General features: G+C 42.8%; 1 protein-coding gene across 2 annotated transcripts in view; it reads left to right on the plus strand.

Moving 5' to 3' along the window:
• LOC142748047 (uncharacterized) overlaps nt 1-19049 on the plus strand; it is a 245301-nt gene that overhangs the window by 12929 nt on the left and 213323 nt on the right. Inside the window, exons 3-9 of one of the 2 annotated variants that reach the window (XM_075855165.1) lie at nt 845-1024; nt 1100-1343; nt 13115-13212; nt 13287-13365; nt 13481-13578; nt 13789-13891; nt 15454-18409. In XM_075855165.1, the coding sequence (XP_075711280.1) occupies nt 845-1024; nt 1100-1343; nt 13115-13212; nt 13287-13365; nt 13481-13578; nt 13789-13891; nt 15454-17117 (2466 nt within the window). In that variant the 3' untranslated portion in view covers nt 17118-18409. Of the gene's footprint in view, nt 1-844; nt 1025-1099; nt 1344-13114; nt 13213-13286; nt 13366-13480; nt 13579-13788; nt 13892-15453; nt 18410-19049 lie in introns of those variants that run through there. The other variant, XM_075855172.1, reaches the window with a different exon arrangement.

The following is a 19049-nucleotide window of genomic DNA, read 5'->3' on the forward strand; positions in this document are numbered from 1 at the left end:
GGAGATGAGGATTTCTACCACTAGTCTGACCTCTATATAGAAACATAGAAGATGACGTCAGCAGGAGAATCACATGGCCGGAGTCTGTCCTGGAGATGAGGATTTCTACCACTAGTCTGACCTCTATATAGAGACATAGAAGATGACGTCAGGAGGAGAATCACATGGCCGGAGTCTGTCCTGGAGGCGAGGATTTCTACCACTAGTCTGACATCTATATTGGAACATAGAAGATGACGGCAGGAGGAGAATCACATGGCCGGAGTCTGTCCTGGAGATGAGGATTTCTACCACTAGTCTGACATCTATATTGGAACATAGAAGATGACGTCAGGAGGAGAATCACATGGCCGGAGTCTGTCCTGGAGGCGAGGATTTCTACCACTAGTCTGACATCTATATTGGAACATAGAAGATGACGGCAGGAGGAGAATCACATGGCCGGAGTCTGTCCTGGAGATGAGGATTTCTACCACTAGTCTGACATCTATATTGGAACATAGAAGATGACGGCAGGAGGAGAATCACATGGTCCGTCTGCTTGGCCCTTATATTATTTCCTTTTTATTTATTTTCTTCAGATTGATAAAGGATTACACCAGGCAGGTTTACATTCACTTACTGCTGATTGTTCCAATCTGCTGGAAGGTGGTTCCAAGTATCTACTACTCTTTCAGTGCAATAATATTTTCTGTTTTTCCCCTACACTAATGTCGGATTGTGCCTTCGTGTTCTTGTGTTCCATTTCTTTCCTCCTGTAACATCTATAAAGGTTTCCATCATCTCCAACCTTTCCTCCTTGCTGTAAAAATGACATTGTTTAATTGTCTCTCTCCATACACAGGATTACACAATAGTGAAGAAGATATCGGGGGACTGTGTGGCCCCCAGCAGTCATGAGTCAGGAGGATGGAGCCGGAGCCCCATCACAGAGCCCCCTCCTCACTCCCGGATACATGAAAAGAACAATAAGCAAAAGATCCTAGAACTTCTCCACAAAATGACTGAGCTGCTGACTGGAGAGGTGACACTGCTGGGAAATTATACAGTATCAGCACTGGAGTAGTCTGGGTAATGACTGTATCATTGTGTGTGTCAGGTTCCTGTAAGGTGTCAGGACGTCGCTGTCTATTTCTCCATGGAGGAGTGGGAGTATGTAGAAGAACACAAGGATCTGTACAAGGAGGTCATGATGGAGGACCACCGGCCCCTCACACCACCGGGAAAGAGGGATCTGTACAAGGAGGTTATGATGGAGGACCACCGGCACCTCACATCATCGGGAAAGAGGGATCTGTACAAGGAAGTCATGATGGAGGACCACCGGCCCCTTACATCACAAGGTAAGAAGATCTATAGGATATTATATATATATATATCTCATTCCCCCCCCCTTCCTCACTGGGGTAGATTACATTAGCAGCCTGTGATTGGTAAGAGGGGGATAGCGTGTAATAAAGTTCCTGTATCCCCCTACTTTCGGGTCACTGGAGCGTGTACAGGGGGACATGATCGTAGCAGGCCGGGATCTTTCTTTCTGATGTCAGACACCGAACTAGGGAATAGAACTTTTTATCCGTCTCTCTGGCTTCAAACTATTTCTGCTCGCCAACTATTGTATCTAGAATATAAATCCTTCTAATATCTCAAAGGGAAGATTCTTGGCATTAATATAATAAAATCTAAGTTCTACTTTTCCATTGGCGGTACAATTTTACATGTAAGGTGTATTACACACGTCTGTGGTAATGAAAAGGTTCATCCGAAATTGGGCCCTAGGGTGCGTCTTGCACATTGAGCCCTGTCCTGTGTAGAAAGAAGAGTGGGCCCACATTGGGGTTATTTTTGAGCATAGCTGAATGCACCGCACCATTCAGCTATGCTCAAAAATAACCCCAATTTATTTGATTTTGCGCTAAAGGGGTTAAAAAAACAAACTTGTTTATCGCACCGATAAAGAAGTTTGTTTTTTAACCCCTTTAGCGCAAAATCAAATAAATGTACGTCCTGTAATGCTTAAACTCAAGGCATTGTGTTGCACACGTTTGTGACGGTGATCACATTGACGAGCCTCCTAGATCGACTAGAAAAGTAAATGGTTGTGCGAGAGCAGCTCAGGGTGCACCTACAGGCCTCGGGTTTATGAAGGGAAGGACACCAGGATAGAACCCCCAGAATGCCCCCCTGTCCTGGGAGTTAGTGGGAAAATAGTGTGGACTTGGTGCACCCACTGCTGGACTGGGGTTAGCCCCTTTACGTGGAGAACTTCTATACCAGAATCCCACTATTTAAATGCCTCTCCACCAGAGTACTGCAGCATGCGGCACCGTGCTCAAAAATCAGAGAGGCCTCTCTAAAAATCTGATTGGGCAGCCCCTAAGAACAGGAGAAAGCCGGGCACTACACAGCGATAACTTGTTGCTGGTCAAGTATAAGGACAAGAGGGACGTACTTATGTTGACCACAATACACGGTAGTGGCATCACCCCTGTCCCTGTATGAGGTAGCACCACAATGACCCCCAAGCCAGACTGCATCCTCGGCTACAATAAGTACATGGGAGGGGTTGATCTCTCTGATAAAATACTGAAGCCGTTCGGTGCCATGCAAAGGTGTGGTACAAAAAGCTGGCCATGCACGTGGTACAGATGGCATTGTATAACGCTTACGTGCTATACCGATGTGCAGGCCGGACAGGGACATTCCTTCAGTTTCAGGAGGTGGTTATCAAGGCCCTTGTATTTGGGAACCAGGAAGGGGAGGGCCCCAGTACTTATATATGCGATGCTCCACGTATTGTACCAGGGCAACACTTTCCTGGCGAAATCCCCTCCACTGGTAAAAAGGGAAGGAGCCAAAAAAGGTGTGAAGTGCGTTACAAAAGGGGGAGAAGACGAGACACAACTTATCATTGTGAAACCTGTCCCGACAAACCTGGCCTGTGTATAAGAGAGTGCTTCAAAGTTCATCACATCCATGGATTTTAATTGGAACATTTTTTTAAAAGCTCACTATACCCCTAGATAAATTCCTTGAGGGGTGTAGTTTCCCACATGGAGTCACTCTTGGGGGGTTTCCACTGTTTTGACCACTCAGGGACTTTGCAAATGTGACATGGCCTCCGCAAACCATTCCAGTTACATTTGAACTCCAAATGGCGCTCCTTCCCTTCTGAGCCCTGCCGTGTGTCCAAACAGCCGTTTATGACCACATGTGGGGTACTGTTTTACTCGGGACAAACTGCTCTACAAATGTTGTGGTGCATTTTCTCTTTTAGTCCTTGTGGGAATGAAAAAAAATGAGCTAAACCTACGTTTTATTGGGAAAAATTTATATTTTTATTTTCACGTCCTATTTCCAATAATTTCTGCAAAACACCTGTGGGGTCAAAATGCTCACTATACCCCTAGATAATTTCCTCAAGGGGTATAGTTTCCAAAATGGGGTCACTTGTGGGGGGTTTCTACAGTTTTGGCACCGCAAGAGTCCTTCAAAGCGGACATGGGGCCTAAATATATTGTAATAAAAACAAGGCCCCAAAATCCTCCAGGTGCTCCTTTGCTTCTGAGGCCGGTGCTTCAGTCCATGAGCGTACTAGAGCCACATGTGGGATATTTCTAAAAACTGCAGAATCTGGGCAATAAATATTGAGTTGCATTTTTCTGGTCAAACTTTCTGTTACAAAAAAAAAATGGATTCAAAATGAATTTCTGCAAAAAAAAACGAAGTTTGTAAATTTCACCTCTACTTTGCCTTAATTCCTGTGAAACATCTAAAGGGTTAAGACATTTTCTGAATGCTGTTTTGAATACTTTAAGGGGTGAAGTTTTTAAAATGGGGTGACTTTTTAGGGGTTTCTAATATCTAAGGACCTCAAAGCCGCTTCACAACTGAACTGGCCCCTGAAAAAATAGCCTTTTTAAATTTTCTTGAAAATGTGAGAAATTGCTGCTAAAGTTCTGAGCCGGGGAACGTCCGAGAAAAACAAGAGGATGTTGAAACAACGATGCCAAACTAAAGTAGACGTATGGGGGATGTTAATTAGCAACAATTTTGTGTGTTATAACTGCCTGTCTTACAAACAGATACATTTAAATTGGTAAAAATGCAAATTTTTTAAATTTTTCACTATATTTTGGTGTTTTTCACAATTAAATACTGAATATATTGACCAAATTTTACCACTATCTTAAAGTCCAATGTGTCACGAGAAAACAATCTCAGAATCGCTTGGATAGGTGAAAGCATTCCGGAGTTATTACCACATAAAGTGAAATATGTCAGATTTAAAAAATGAGGCTGTCGGGAAGGTCAAAAGTGGCTAAAGAGGGAAGGGGTTAAAGCTTCTTTTTTTTTTTTTAACTATTTTTTTTCTATATTTTATGATGTAAAAAATAAAGTACATATAATTGGTATCGACCCGTACTATGAAACTGTAGCATTATTTATCCCATAAAGGTAGATGCCTATTCGTGACAGAATTGCTATTTTTGTTCTACCTTCCAGAAAATAAAATTGAAAAGTAGTCAAAACGTTGCATGTCCCTCAAAAATGGTACCGATAGAAAACATCATGTTCTGCAGAAAACACAGATCCTTATTTATATATATATATATATATATATATATATATATATATATATATATGAGACACAAGAACGCATTTTGTATTGTTTATTTTTTAATGTTTTTTTTTAATAAAACAGAAAAACATTACCGTACCTTTTTGGTGTAGCTGTAATTGTATGAAGCTGCAGAGTAAGGGGTTAAGCGGTCATTGGCCACAGATAATGTAGGTTATATAACCCCCGAGGCTGGAACTTGTATAACAGACGAGCGGGTTGCGGCCCGGAGCGGGTTGCGGCGGGTTGCGGCCCGTGGCCCGGAGCGGGTTGTGGCCCGGAGCGGGTTGTGGCCCGGAGCGGGTTGTGGCCCGGAGCGGGTTGTGGCCCGCTGCTGGGAGCAGAAAGTAATAAATGAAGTTTGTTTGATAACACCAAAGCCATAAAGGACTTCAGGGCCACTATAAAAGGTAAAATGGTGTCCCTCCCCTCACCAACAAACATTATCCTATATCCAGGAGATTTAGTTGTGCACCTTGTGTACTAATCAGCCGTAACATTAAAACCACACCGGTGACTGGTTACATGAATAACCTAGATTATCTAATGACCATGCCGTCTGTCAAGGAGGGGGGATGCATTAGGCAGCAAGTGAACAATCCTTTTCTTAAAGTTGAAGTGGTGAAAGCAAATAAAATGTGCAATTGTAAGGATCTGAATTGAAGGACCGAATTAGGATACTAGACGACTCTCAGAGCATCTACAAAACGGCCGGTATTGTGGCGTGTTCCCGTTATGTAGTGGTTAGTACCTACTAAAAGTAAACCATCTGTAACCAGAGTGAGGGCGCCCAAAGCTCATTGATGCATGTGGAGGGGGAGGCTAGCCCCCTCTAGTCAGATCCCACAGAAGATCTACTGTGCCACTAATTACTGAAAAACTTCCTGCTGTCTATGATGGAAAGGTAATCCAAACAGAGACGAGAGAGCACATCCAAAAATAGGAGGACTTTATTCACCCAAATATGCAACGTTTCCACCCAATAGGACCTCTCAAGCGTGTGAAACGTTGCATATTTGGGTGAATAAATTCCTCCTATTTTTGGATGTGCTGTCACGTCTCTCTGTTAGGATTACATCAAAGGACTTTGGATCAGGTTCTGTTGAGGCTTGCACCCGTATAATCAATCGTATATCTGGTGCTGTGATATTCCATTGTTTTACATTTACTGTTGATCCTATCGCTTTGCACAGAGTTACATTATTTCTTTCTACTTTTCAATTTTTTGGATTATGGGTCCTACACCCTCTATTTTTTCGTACTCTGAGGAGGACACTAACCAGATTTTACATGGCATCGCTGGAGACGTTTCGTTTCTCAGCGTTTCATCTGCTGATAATATCAAATGCAAATGGGAGATGGAATCCAAAAGGGCTATCACGATACAACTTCATCTTGTAGCCTTGGGTGAATATGTCATGGTGGATTGTGTCCCTGGACGTATGAAATCGCATATCACTCCCAATTTGTTCCCTACCAACTTTGACTTCTGCCAATGTTTTTGTCAAATCTGTAATAAATATGCCAGAGACCTTATGCGGCATAACATTGAATTCCCACAAACTGAATTACTTAAAGTGACCACCAGGGTTAAGGAAATGGAAGATCTCTTGACTAGCCAATTAGCTACAGAGGAGTTACAGAAGTATAAAGAAAGTGCACTGGAATCATTTGTGAAATTCAGGTCTCATCTAGAAAACACCAAATGCCAGAAATTGTTTTGGGACGTTGAGGACTATAAGCGGACGCATCTATAGTTCACAGAAAGACCCTATGATGATCCGCAGCTCTGCACTAGGAAAAGTAGTCCAGAAGAGGAAAAGACGTGCCCAGCATCTGGTGGCTGATGCATCAGAGGCCGTTGGTCTTTTTTTAGGAGTAGAAACGGACGCACACGTAGAGGAGGCCGCAAACGTGAGCGAAGGTTTAAAAACCAGACCAGAGAAAACGCGGAAACTATATCAGTCGACCCGCAACAAAGAACGGAAGATCGAGTAAATAACCTAGTGGTAAATATCTCTTCTAAGTCACTATCGTCTGTACGGATGCACGATGCATCGAAACTTTGATACTGGTTTGATACTGTGCATGCCCAAACTGTTCGATACTGTTATTTCATGTATTTCGATACAGCTCGGTATAGTAACACATGAATGTATGAGAGCGGGGCTGCGGCCACACAGCTCCGTATTGTAAAACATGAATGTATGAGAGCGGGGCTGCGGCCGCACAGCTCGGTATAGTAACTCGTGAATGTATGAGAGCGGGGCTGCGGCCACACAGCTCAGTATAGTAACACATGAATGTATGAGAGCGAGGCTGCAGCCGCACAGCTCAGTATAGTAACACATGAATGTATGAGAGCGGGGCTGCGGTCGCACAGCTCAGTATAGTAACACATGAATGTATGAGAGCGGGGCTGCGGCCGCACAGCTCAGTATAGTAACACATGAATGTATGAGAGCGGGGCTGCGGCCGCACAGCTCAGTATAGTAACACATGAATGTATGAGAGCGGGGCTGCGGTCGCACAGCTCAGTATAGTAACACATGAATGTATGAGAGCGGGGCTGCGGCCGCAGTATAGGAACACATAACTGTATGAGAGCGGGGCTGCGGCCGCACAGCTCAGTATAGTAACACCTGAATGTATGAGAGCGGGGCTGCGGCCGCACAGCTCCGTATAGTAAAACATGAATGTATGAGAGCGGGGCTGCGGCCGCACAGCTCGGTATAGTAACTCATGAATGTATGAGAGCGGGGCTGCGGCCACACAGCTCGGTATAGTAACACATGAATGTATGAGAGCGGGGCTGCAGCCGCACAGATCAGTATAGTAACACATGAATGTATGAGAGCGGGGCTGCAGCCGCACAGCTCCGTATAGTAAAACATGAATGTATGAGAGCGGGGCTGCGGCCGCACAGCTCGGTATAGTAACTCATGAATGTATGAGAGCGGGGCTGCGGCCACACAGCTCGGTATAGTAACACATGACTGTATGAGAGCAGGGCTGCGGCCGCACAGCTCGGTATAGTAACACATGAATGTATGAGAGCGGGGCTGCAGCCGCACAGATCGGTATAGTAACACATGAATGTATGAGAGCGAGGCTGCAGCCCCACAGCTCAGTATAGTAACACATGAATGTATGAGAGCGGGGCTGCGGCCGCACAGCTCAGTATAGTAACACATGAATGTATGAGAGCGGGGCTGCGGCCGCATAGTTCAGTATAGTAACACATGAATGTATGGGAGCGGGGCTGCGGTCACACAGCTCAGTATAGTAACGCATGAATGTATATGAGCGGGGCTGCGGCCGCAGTATAGGAACACATGACTATGAGAGCGGGGCTGCGGCCGCACAGCTCGGTATAGTAACACCTGAATGTATGAGAGCGGGGCTGCGGCCGCACAGCTCTGTATAGTAACACATGAATGTATGAGAGCGGGGCTGCTGCCGCACAGCTCAGTATAGTAACACATGAATGTATGGGAGTGGGGCTGCAGTAATAACCTGCACAACTATTTTTTTGCATCATTTATGATGTGTACGCTGTAAAAAAATAAATAAAATAAAAACTGCTTTCTATCACTTATTAGGCCTCATGCACACAGCCGTAGCCATGTGCACGGCTGTGATTTTCGGGTCGGCCGGCAGCGGACTGTCAGCCGCGAGCCGCCCGCAAATCGCGGGCCATGCACATGGCCGCGGCCATTATTTTCAATGAGCCCGGACCGCAGAAGACTGCCGTAATAAGACATGTCCGTTCTTTCTGCGGTCCGGGCTACCGGGCCATGCACAGACCGTAAAAACTACGGTCGTGTGCATGGCCCCATAGGAATGAATGGGGCCGCAATTCTCCCGTGGATTTTTGGGTGAATTGCGGCCGCAAAAGCACGTTCGTGTGCATGGGGCCTTATTGTGAGGTGCGATGATGAATTTAACCTCCATGTGCCTCACACTAATAGTAATTAACCCCATCATGTACCTCACAACCCATTATGACTGAGAAACATGATGGGGTTAATTACTATTAATGTGAGGCACGTAGAGGTTAAATTCATCATCGCACCTCGCGCCTCACATCAGAAAATGGAAGAACTTTTTTTTTTTTATTACTGTTGGCAAAGTATCGAATTGGTATCGAAATCGCAATATACACGAAGTATCGGTATCGAAGTCCAAATTCTGGTATCGTGACCTCCCTAATCGTCTGTACAAATCTCTGTTTTAAACTAAGGATTGTCATTTTTTCCTGTATCCAGAATTGATTGAGCTAGACCTTCATGCCTTTTTCCGCAGGATTAGGCTTAGGAAATATTTTTCAGAATGCTCACCTATAAATGATAGAGCTTCTTCTAGTGAACTCTCACTGGGTAATATAGGTCTATCCAGAAAGAGTGGGTGGCAGCCATACACTAATGAACCTGTACTGGATGCTTTCATTTTTTCAGTTAAACACAGGGTACATGCACTGAGGGAAGAATGGGATGATTCCCCTATATCTAACTCCAACCTGTCCAAACTAGAGGGAGATGTAGTTAGGACCCTCTCCAGTGATGTGTCCTTGACGATCAAGCCAGCGGACAAAGGCGGGGCTTTGGCCGTCATGGACACATCGCTTTATCTGGAAGAAATCCATGGACAGGTCAGTGATGGTGTCTATATGAGAGTAACTAATTACTCCAAATTTAGAATCCAGGGTAGGATTCGGGATCTATTACAACTTGCTGTGGATGCTGATATTATCAATAAAGATCTTGTAGACTATCTTTCTGTACCACATCCAGTCACTCCCGTAATTTACTGCCTCCCAAAGATCCATAAATGTCTCAGTAAACCTCCAGGATGACCAATTGTTTCTGGCAGTGGTTCTATATTTGGCTCTATTGCGATTTTCTTGGATAGGGTGTTGAGAATTTATGCTACTTCCGCCTCCTATGGTCAAGATACCTCCTATTTCATTTTGAAGCTGAATTATGTATCGTTGACCGATTACATCATTCTAGTCTCATTTGATGTGTCAAGCCTGTACACCTCGATTAACCATCATAGGGGTCTTCAGGTAGTACATGAGGTTCTGAGCTCCTCCGCTTATTCCACTGAGTGTGTTATGTTTCTCATGGGTCTATTTGAAGTCGTTCTCATAGAGAACTATTTCCTCTTTCGTAACTAATTTTATGTGCAAACGAGAGGGACTGCCATGGGCTCACTCGTGGCACCAACGTATGCCAACATGTTCATGGCAGCCCTTGAGGAGCAGCACGTCTATGTATCCCACCACTTCAGCCATGTGCTGAGGTGGTGGAGATACATAGACGATATTTTTGTTATTTGGTCCGGTACATCCTCTCTCTGTTGGATGATTTATTTTCCCTCCTGAACACTATAGACGATGACATTAAGTTCACGATGGATAGCTCTGTTGTTTCTTTACAATTTCTTGACATGTTGGTTCATAGGGTAGGTGACAAATTGGTGACTGATTTATTTACGAAATCTACCGATCGTAACAATTTACTGTATTTTGATAGCGAGCACCCTAGACGGATGCTCTAATCTCTCCCCTTTAGCCAAATGCTGAGGGTGAAATGCATTGTTTCTGAACCTCAACATCTTTCCGGACGACTTGATGAAATGAGTAAAAAAAAATTACAAAGATGTTATCCTCAATCCCTTCATAATAGACAAAGGTTGATTATGTATCTAGGGATAGTCTTTTGACCCCTCACATATGTGAGTCGACATCTAGGGTGTCCTTTTTATCTACCTATTCCCGTGCCAGCAATAAAATAGGGGATATTATTTGCTGCGAGTGGTATATTCTGAATAGTTTGGCGAGCTCAATACCTGAGTTTAGTTGTCCCCCTAGGAGACAGTCTAGAAATTTGAAGGACCAATTGGTCCATGCTGATGCAGGACCTATTTGTAAAGTTCGGCAGACGACATTGGCTGCAACTAGGATCGGTTGTTTCCCTTGTCTCAATTGTAGTAGTCTTGTGAAGGGTAGTTCATTTATACACCCAGTCAGCAGCAAGGTATTTTTGATTTAAACGCTTTCTGACATGTTCTTCTTCGTTTTGTCATTTACATATTAGTGTCCTTGCAAATTGCTCTATGTAGGGGAGACCACTCAGGAATGTCACATTAGAATTAATAAACACAAATCCACGATAAGCACCAAGAGACTGGATCTTCCAGTCTCAAACCATTTTGTGACTGCTGGACATGTGGTTAGTGACCTTTTTAAAATTCTGGATAATTGATTACATACCAACACATAGGAGGGGAGGCGACAGGATAGCTAAACTTAAACGTAGGGAACTTGAGTGGATCTTCAAATTGAAGACATTATTATCTCCTCATGGCTTTAATATTGATTTCAAAGTTGGTCCTGTTATTTGAGGATTTGATATGTTAGATTTCGGTTTGTATTGTGTGAAGTCTGGTATGTTCCTCCCTGCTGTACGAGAATTTGTATGTGCACTATATTCATGATTTGAGTAACATTCTTTTAAATGTCTACATACTTACAGCTCTGAAGATTTATTGGTGGTATTTCTCGTCTGCGTCTCGTCTTCTCCATTTCACGAGCACAATGATTTTATCTCCTATATTATGTTGTCGTCAACGGACGCCTATCTATGTATAGTGTACATGGTTTTATATATATATATATATATATAATGTGTGTGTATATCTCCAATATCGTATTAGTATTGTCATTATCCCTGTGATCCCGTTATATTTAAATCTCTCAGCTCCATTAGATGGTCTCGTCCTGCTTTGCTCCTCCGGGATTTGTGTATATTCCTGGCTATGTTTATTTTTTACCCAAATGGGGGTCACCAGGTAGGGTGACACTGTGTGACTTACCGTGATACAGACATTGTGCCCTGGATTCGGATCGGTTTTTGTTTGGATCCCACCGGTTTCAAACTCTGTTTCTACATGAGCATGATGTGGGAGGGTTTTTTTTGTACTGGAGGGAGTAAGCCTCTTTGTCACCTAATTTAATGGGTATTTTTGAGTGAGTTTTGACCATGGGTTAATCCCTTCATGTCCCGTTTATGGATGAGAGGTCTGGAGGTGAGTGGTGTCTATTGAGCGAGCCGTGTTTTAATACACTGTATCGTGTAACATCTATTATATTATTGCTGTACCAGTTTTAGTCTAGGCACATTTTGTGTTTCCCCTTTCCCTAGTACACTATGCTCAATGGGTGCCTGCTGGCACCTTGGACCTTTTTTCCCATCTCTAAGATTCTGTTTGTGTTCCCTGGGTTTTCCTTGCCCCTGCGCGTACATGGACTAAACAGACTGACTCAGAACATATGAGAAATTTCCTGATGCATCTGTTGGGCATGCGCAGTAGATAAATTAGTTTCTTCAACACAGCTGCCCTCACTTTGTTCACAGGCGTGCGCAGTGGCGTATATTGGAGACGCTGAGACTGTGGAATAGTGAGTCCACATGTGATAGCTTTTTTTTGTCTGTTTAAATGTGTGCTTTTTTAAAAAAAAATCAATCTCTTCACCCAGTTTTATTGGGCATTTAAAGTGTAGCTAAACGTTCGACAAATTCTGAGTCATCGTGACATGTCAGAAGTTTGTATTGGTGGGGGTCAGAGCACGGAGACCCCCACCAATCGTTAGAACGAAGCCGCTGAAGAGTTTGTGTGAGCGCTCAGCTGCTTCGTTTCTGTTTGGCTTTTTCCGGCAATAAATGTATCGTGTACGGACTCCATAGAAAGTCTATGAGCACAGGAACCTTCACACTTTATCTACCAGAGACCACAGGAACCTTCAGACGTCTTGTACCAGAGACCACAGGAACCTTCACACGCCTTGTGCCAGAGACCACAGGAACCTTCACACGCCTTGTGCCAGAGACCACAGGAACCTTCACACGTCTTGTACCAGAGACCAGAGGAACCTTCACACGTCTTGTGCCAGGGACCACAGGAATCCTCAGATGTCTTCTGGAGTCCATAATGATGGGTGGTTTTTAATGCCACTGCTGATTGGTGTGCATTTAGACAGTATGGGACGTCTATGCGTCCTGTACAGGAGGGGGCAGTCTCTCTCGTTGTGATGTCCTAGGCTCCTGGAAAACCAATAAACAACAAATGCGATCGTATGTTGTTTTTTGGTTTTTTTTTTTTGGTTTTTTTTCCCCCATTTACCTTTAGGAGAGAAAAACTGCCTTCCCAGGGAAAGGAAACTCGAGGGTATATAAATGTAGAGCTTTCTCCAACGCCTCGGTGGTCTGCCATCCCTGGTGGAGAGGAAACTTTTGAGTAGTTCTCCTTACTACAAGTACTTCATTGTACTGATAAAAGATGAGGGTCTTCATCATGGGTTCCCTCTCTTGGCATGTAGAATTCCCTAACATGGTATTTGACAATAGATACAACCCATGTAAATACATAATTGAGAGTCTTTGTATAGAACAGCAGCTCCCTCCTGGTAATTCACTGTGCTTCCTACAGATGGATCCAGTAGGAGAAATCCAGCAGAGAGATGTCCCAGTCCTCCGTATTCCCAGGACTGTCCAGAGGATAATCACAATGTCCCCGAGAATCATCAGGTAGATGGCGCTGAAGTCCTAGCTATAAAGTAGTTGTTCCAAAGACCATTTTACATGTTTTCTTGTCTGTTTAGGGTGAAAATCTGATTGATATTAAGGTTGAAGCTAAAGATGAATCAGAAGAGGAGACGGATATAAGGGCCGATCAGCAGTGTAAGGAGGGGGAGACTTTCACTGGCTGTAAATTTTCGAGGGTCATCTAGATACTACACCCATCATCTGATCGTCACATAGAAATATTTATTCCATCACTGTGTGTTTCCTACAGATGGATACAGTAGGGGAAATCAAGCAGAAAGATGCCCCAGTCCTCCGTATTCCCAGGACTGTCCAGAGGAAAATCACAATGTCCCCGAGAATCATCAGGTAGATGGCGCTGAAGTCCTAGCTATAAAGTAATGGTTCCAAAGACCATTTGACATTTTTTCTTGTCTGTTTACCAGATCTTTATAGGGGTTTTCTTTTCTGGTCCTGGGGTCATAGATGTTGTCATGGATTTTTTGATGGTTTCTTGATGAGTGAGATGTTTGCGACTTTCTGCTGTATTGTACTGAATTATTACATATGACCAATCAGGGTGAAGATCTGACTAAAAATGAAGCAGAAGAAGAGCGCAGGAGGGGTGATCCACCATGTATGAGTGAAGTGAAGGAGGAAATTCCAGGAGATGTTTCCACAGGTGAGTAATAATAGTGACATAGTGTGATAGACTGCGTTATACATAGTGCAGGACCGGAGGGAGTTGTGAACGCACGTAGAAATTCTCTCCCAGGTGGTCTATGAATCCTGTCATGCCCTAGGCATCGCATAGGTTTTTGGGTTACACCCCTTTGTCCTTTACCCCTTCCTGCACCTTGATGTACAGTAAACGTCAAGGTTCTGAGGTAGTTTACACATCTTAAAGTACTATTAAGTCACAGTGATTCCACAAGCTCAGAATATGTGTCCATGTGAACACCGCAAGAACCTGGTGGTGGTTGACAAATAAGCTCCCACTGTACCGGCCAGGAGCGGTGATCATTCCGATCCCAGTTATTTAACATTTTAGATTTTGCAGTCAATAGTGACCGCGGCATCTAAGGACTTTAGTATTGAATACTAGCCATGATTAACAACACGGACAGTGTTTGAAACGCGTAGATTTCAGCACACTTTATTTGAAACTGCCTCGCTACTGCGTCTGTTAATCCATTTTTTTATCTTTTCTACTATAATAAAAATGGGACCATTGATTCCCTTTTAAAGCACCAAACAGCGCTGGATCGACTTTTCCTTGTTTTTTTTCTTGTTAGAGATAACTCGGGTTGGTAAGGACAGTGGTGTGGCTGAGTCGGAGCTGGGTGGGGACAGGCAGGGGGACCCCTGAGTGAGTTCCATCGACAGGGACTCCTCATACATGGATAATTGTGATAGATCTATTGCACCATTTGGAGAGGCAGGCACATTTGAGACAGGGGTGGTATGGTGTTCTTTAGGCAGATGTGTAATGGGTGCAGAAGAGGGAACATTCAGTCAGTGGTCCAGAAATTCCGACCTTGGTGGGGTGTTACACTCTTGAAGCGGTGTTACGAGAGAGATGGTTGGAACCTTACACACGTGTTCCAAAGCAAGTGGCAGATCAGTTGCTCTAAATCATTCATCGGGATATTACCTAGTGGTTTACAAGGCATGCATTGGATCAAAGAGTCTACCTGGTGGTGGTAGTGTTTGAAGGCAAACCGGTGCCCTTGTTATTACGTTTTTCTGTAAAGGTGACCGGTTTGATCATTTTGTTGTTGCTATTGGTTTTTCTGTCAGGACAGATCATATTTTAATACAGCGGCCATTTATGGGTGGGTTAGCCTCGGGGCTTGGGCTAGAACAATTCTTTACTGAGCCTTGCCAGAGTGTGATCATGGTTCAGTATCTTTCCTGTATTACTGATTAGATCGTGTTCAAATCTTTTAATGTGTTTGTTAACTGACTCCACTAGTTTATAATCCTACCAATTCAAAGCATGCAGTAGAATTGTAGCATAGCAACGCTTTGAGTCCTTCATCAGTCTAGGGAGGCCACTGGATTTCTTTAAAGTGGAACCGTGTGTGTGTGTGTGTGCGTGTGTGTGTGTGTGTGTGTGTGTGTGTGTGTGTGTGTGTGTGTGTCCAGCCTAGTAGGAATGTTATAAATCTGTCAACTTTGCTGTTTTGAAAAAAAAAAAACGAAATACAAAATCCCTTTTTTTTTTTTTTTTTTACCAAACAGAAAATCCCAGTAAGAACTCTGAGGGAAACTTCATGTTTTTGCTAAATAATAAAGTAAAAGATGAAGATCTTATGCAGCACTCTTCAAGAGAAAACTTCATTACTGCTAATATATATCCAGGACTTCACCGTACAGATCACTCTTATAATCCCCCTAATCACGAGGAATCTTTTCCTGACCAATCACAGATGGTTACCACAAGAACAGGTCAGAAAGAGGGTAAACCGTTTCAATGTGAATGTGGAAAACTGTTTACAAAAAGCTCAAGTCATTTTATACACAAAAGAATTCACACATGTGAGAAGCCGTATTCATGTTTGGAATGTGGGAAAAGTTGTATTCTTAAATCAGATCTGGTTAAACATGAGAGAATTCACACAGGAGAGAAGCCATATTCATGTTCAATGTGTGGAAAATGTTTTACAAATAAATCAGATCTTGTTAAACATGAAAGAATTCACACAGGAGAGAAACCATATCCATGTTCAGAATGTGGGAAATGTTTTATATCGAAGTCAGAGCTTGTTAAACATCAGAGGAGTCACACGGGAGAGAAACCATATTCATGTTCAGTATGTGGAAAATGTTTTACAGATAAATCATATCTTGTTAGACATAAGCGAAGTCACACAGGGGAGAAGCCGTATTCATGTTTAGAATGTGGGAAATGTTTTATTACTAAAGGGAAACTGCGGGATCATCACAAAATTCACACAGGAGAGAAACCGTATTCATGTTCAGAATGTGGGAAATGTTTTATTACTAAAGCTAAACTTAGGGATCATCTGAGAATTCATACAGGGGAGAAGCCATACTCCTGTTCAGTATGTGGAAAATGTTTTATTACTAAAGCAAAACTTTGTGAACATCAGCGAAGTCATACAGGAGAGAAGCCATTTTCTTGTGCCCTGTGTGGGAAATGTTTTACAGTTAAATCACATCTAGTTACACATCAGAGAAGTCACACAGGAGAGAAGCCATATTCATGTTCAGAATGTGGGAAAAGTTTTATGCTGAAGTCAAATCTTGATAGACATCGGAGAATTCACACAGGGGAGAAACCATATTCATGTGCAGAATGTGGGAAATGTTTTATTACTGAAACCAAACTTCGGGATCATCAGAGAACTCACACAGGCGAGAAGCCGTTTCCTTGTTCAGAATGTGGAAAATGTTTTACAAAAAAATCAATTCTACTTATACATGAGAGAAGTCACACAGGAGAGAAGCCATATTCATGTTCAGAATGTGGGAAATGTTTTATTACTAAAGACAAACTTAAATATCATCAGAGAACTCACACAGGAGAGAAGCCGTTTCCTTGTTCCGAATGTGGGAGGTATTTTACAGCAAAATCAAGTCTTGTTAGACATGAGAGAAGTCACACAGGGGAGAAGCCATATTCATGTTCAGTATGTGGCAAATGTTGTTCTCAGAAATCAGATCTGGTTAAACATCAGAGAAGTCACACAGGGGAGAAGCCGTTTTCATGTTCAGAATGTGAGAAATGTTTTATTACTAAAGCCAATCTTCGGCATCATCAGACAATTCATACAGGAGAAAAGCCATATTCATGTTCAGAATGTGGAAAATGTTTTACTCGGAAATCAGATCTTATTACACATGAGAAACGTCACATGGGAAAGCAGCCGTATTCATGTTAAGATTGTGGGAAATGTTTTACTACTAAAGGCAAACTTAGGAATAATCAGTGAACTCGCACAGGGTAAATGTCTTTTTAATGTTCTATAGGATACCGCATGTAAACTTTTTAGTTTGTTTTTTTTAGCATATGTGAACATACCAATATTTGATCTTCACTTTTATACAGCGTATAAAGGTGATGAAATGGAACCAAAAAATTCCCAGATATGCCATTTCCTTCTGTGGCTCAAATTCCTGGTACTGTCCCTTTGGCAAAAACAACCTCCAGCAGGCGCGTATTAGAAGGCCTCATTCACACCTGTGTATTGTGGTCAATATTTTTGCATCCGTATTTCTTAAACTGAAATTGAAAGGTCTAAACATGAAAGTGCAAATCTTCCTATTCTACATTTCTCTGTTTGTTTTCCTCCCGTTTTTGTCTTACAAATACTGATGCCAAGTACTGACCAAAATACACAAATCTGAAAGAGGCCTTAGTCTGCTAGTCTCTTATAGGGGAGGTTTTGTTTTAAGGTCCTTTTACATGGCCCTATACGGTCCGTGAAAACGAGCGCCGATCGACGAGAAAGTTCAGTATTTGTTTGCGCCTTTCACAAGGAATTAGGATTGGTAATGTATGGGGGTCTTTACTGCAATCTTTCATTCCGCTACATTTTCATAATTTCAGCAGCATATCTCTGTCTGTACTCAGGGAGATGTGCTGTCGATTAGCGACCATTTTATTGGACGCATAAACTAACCGAAAAGCAGATGAACGCGCGTTTCATCAAATCATCAGCCGATCATTGGCTTTTTTTACACAGGGCAATGATCGTGAACTAGTGTTGGTATGAACGCTCATTTGCCTGTGTAAAGGGCATACACAGCCAGTTTTACTACCGCCCAGCATCTTGAGGGGATTTAGAACTAGGCTTGGCCATTCAAGAACCCTCCTTTTTCTTTCTAATTTAGTTCATTCATGTATTTATTTAGACAGCCATTCCTTGCTAGGTTTACTGGTATGTTTAGGGTCATTGCCATGTTTCAAGGTCTAGTTTTAGTGGCGATTCAATCTTTTTGACAGATGGTCTCACATTGTCCTCAAGCAGCCGCTGATTCAATGAAGAATTCATAGTGGATTCTAAGATGAAGAGCTGACCAGGCCCTGATGCAGTAGAGCAGCCCCCAAATCCTAACATTTATACCCCATGCTCTCAAGTCAGGATCAGGTTTTTTTCTGGTAAAATGCTGGTTTTAATTTTTGCTTTACATGTCTTCTGGTCCTGTGGCTAAATAATGGTTTTCTGCTACTTTTCAGAAGTCCTGTTGATTGTCTAGGAGTTCATGGGCAAACTGATTATTTTTGGACAGCAAAGGTGGTCTTTTGGCACGCCCATGAAGGGCCCATACAAGAAATATAGTGAAAACCTGTTCCATGTAAAACTCCCTCAAAAGAAAAGGGGGAACTCCCTCCGTCTGGAGAAAAAGATTAAATCCCCAAAGGCGACAAGTATTCTTTACTGTAAGAACTGTGAGTCTATGGAATATCTGACCTCCGGAGCTAGTTCTTTACTGTGAGAGCGGTGAGTCTGTGGAATATCTGACCTCAGGAGCTGGTTCTTTACTGTAAGAGCGGTGAATCTGTGGAATAGCCGACCTCAGGAGCTGGTCACAGCAGGAACAGTAGATGGCTTTTTAAAAGGCTTATATTTCCTAGAACAAAAAAAATCCACTCCTATGTCAATGTGTAGAATTTTTGTTTCATCCCTTCCCTTTTTCCCATTCCTTGGTTGAACTTGATGGATATGTCTCTTTTTAACCGTTCTATGTAACTATGTAACCCCCAATGTAATTATAATGATTGCAGATATCAATATTAATGAAATCTACCTGTAAAGAAATTCTGGGATTCTTAGAGACTTCTCTCAGAAACTTGCATTCTTTACTTGGGC

This window comes from Rhinoderma darwinii, chromosome 1, assembly GCF_050947455.1.
Source record: "Rhinoderma darwinii isolate aRhiDar2 chromosome 1, aRhiDar2.hap1, whole genome shotgun sequence".
NCBI lineage: Eukaryota > Metazoa > Chordata > Amphibia > Anura > Rhinodermatidae > Rhinoderma > Rhinoderma darwinii.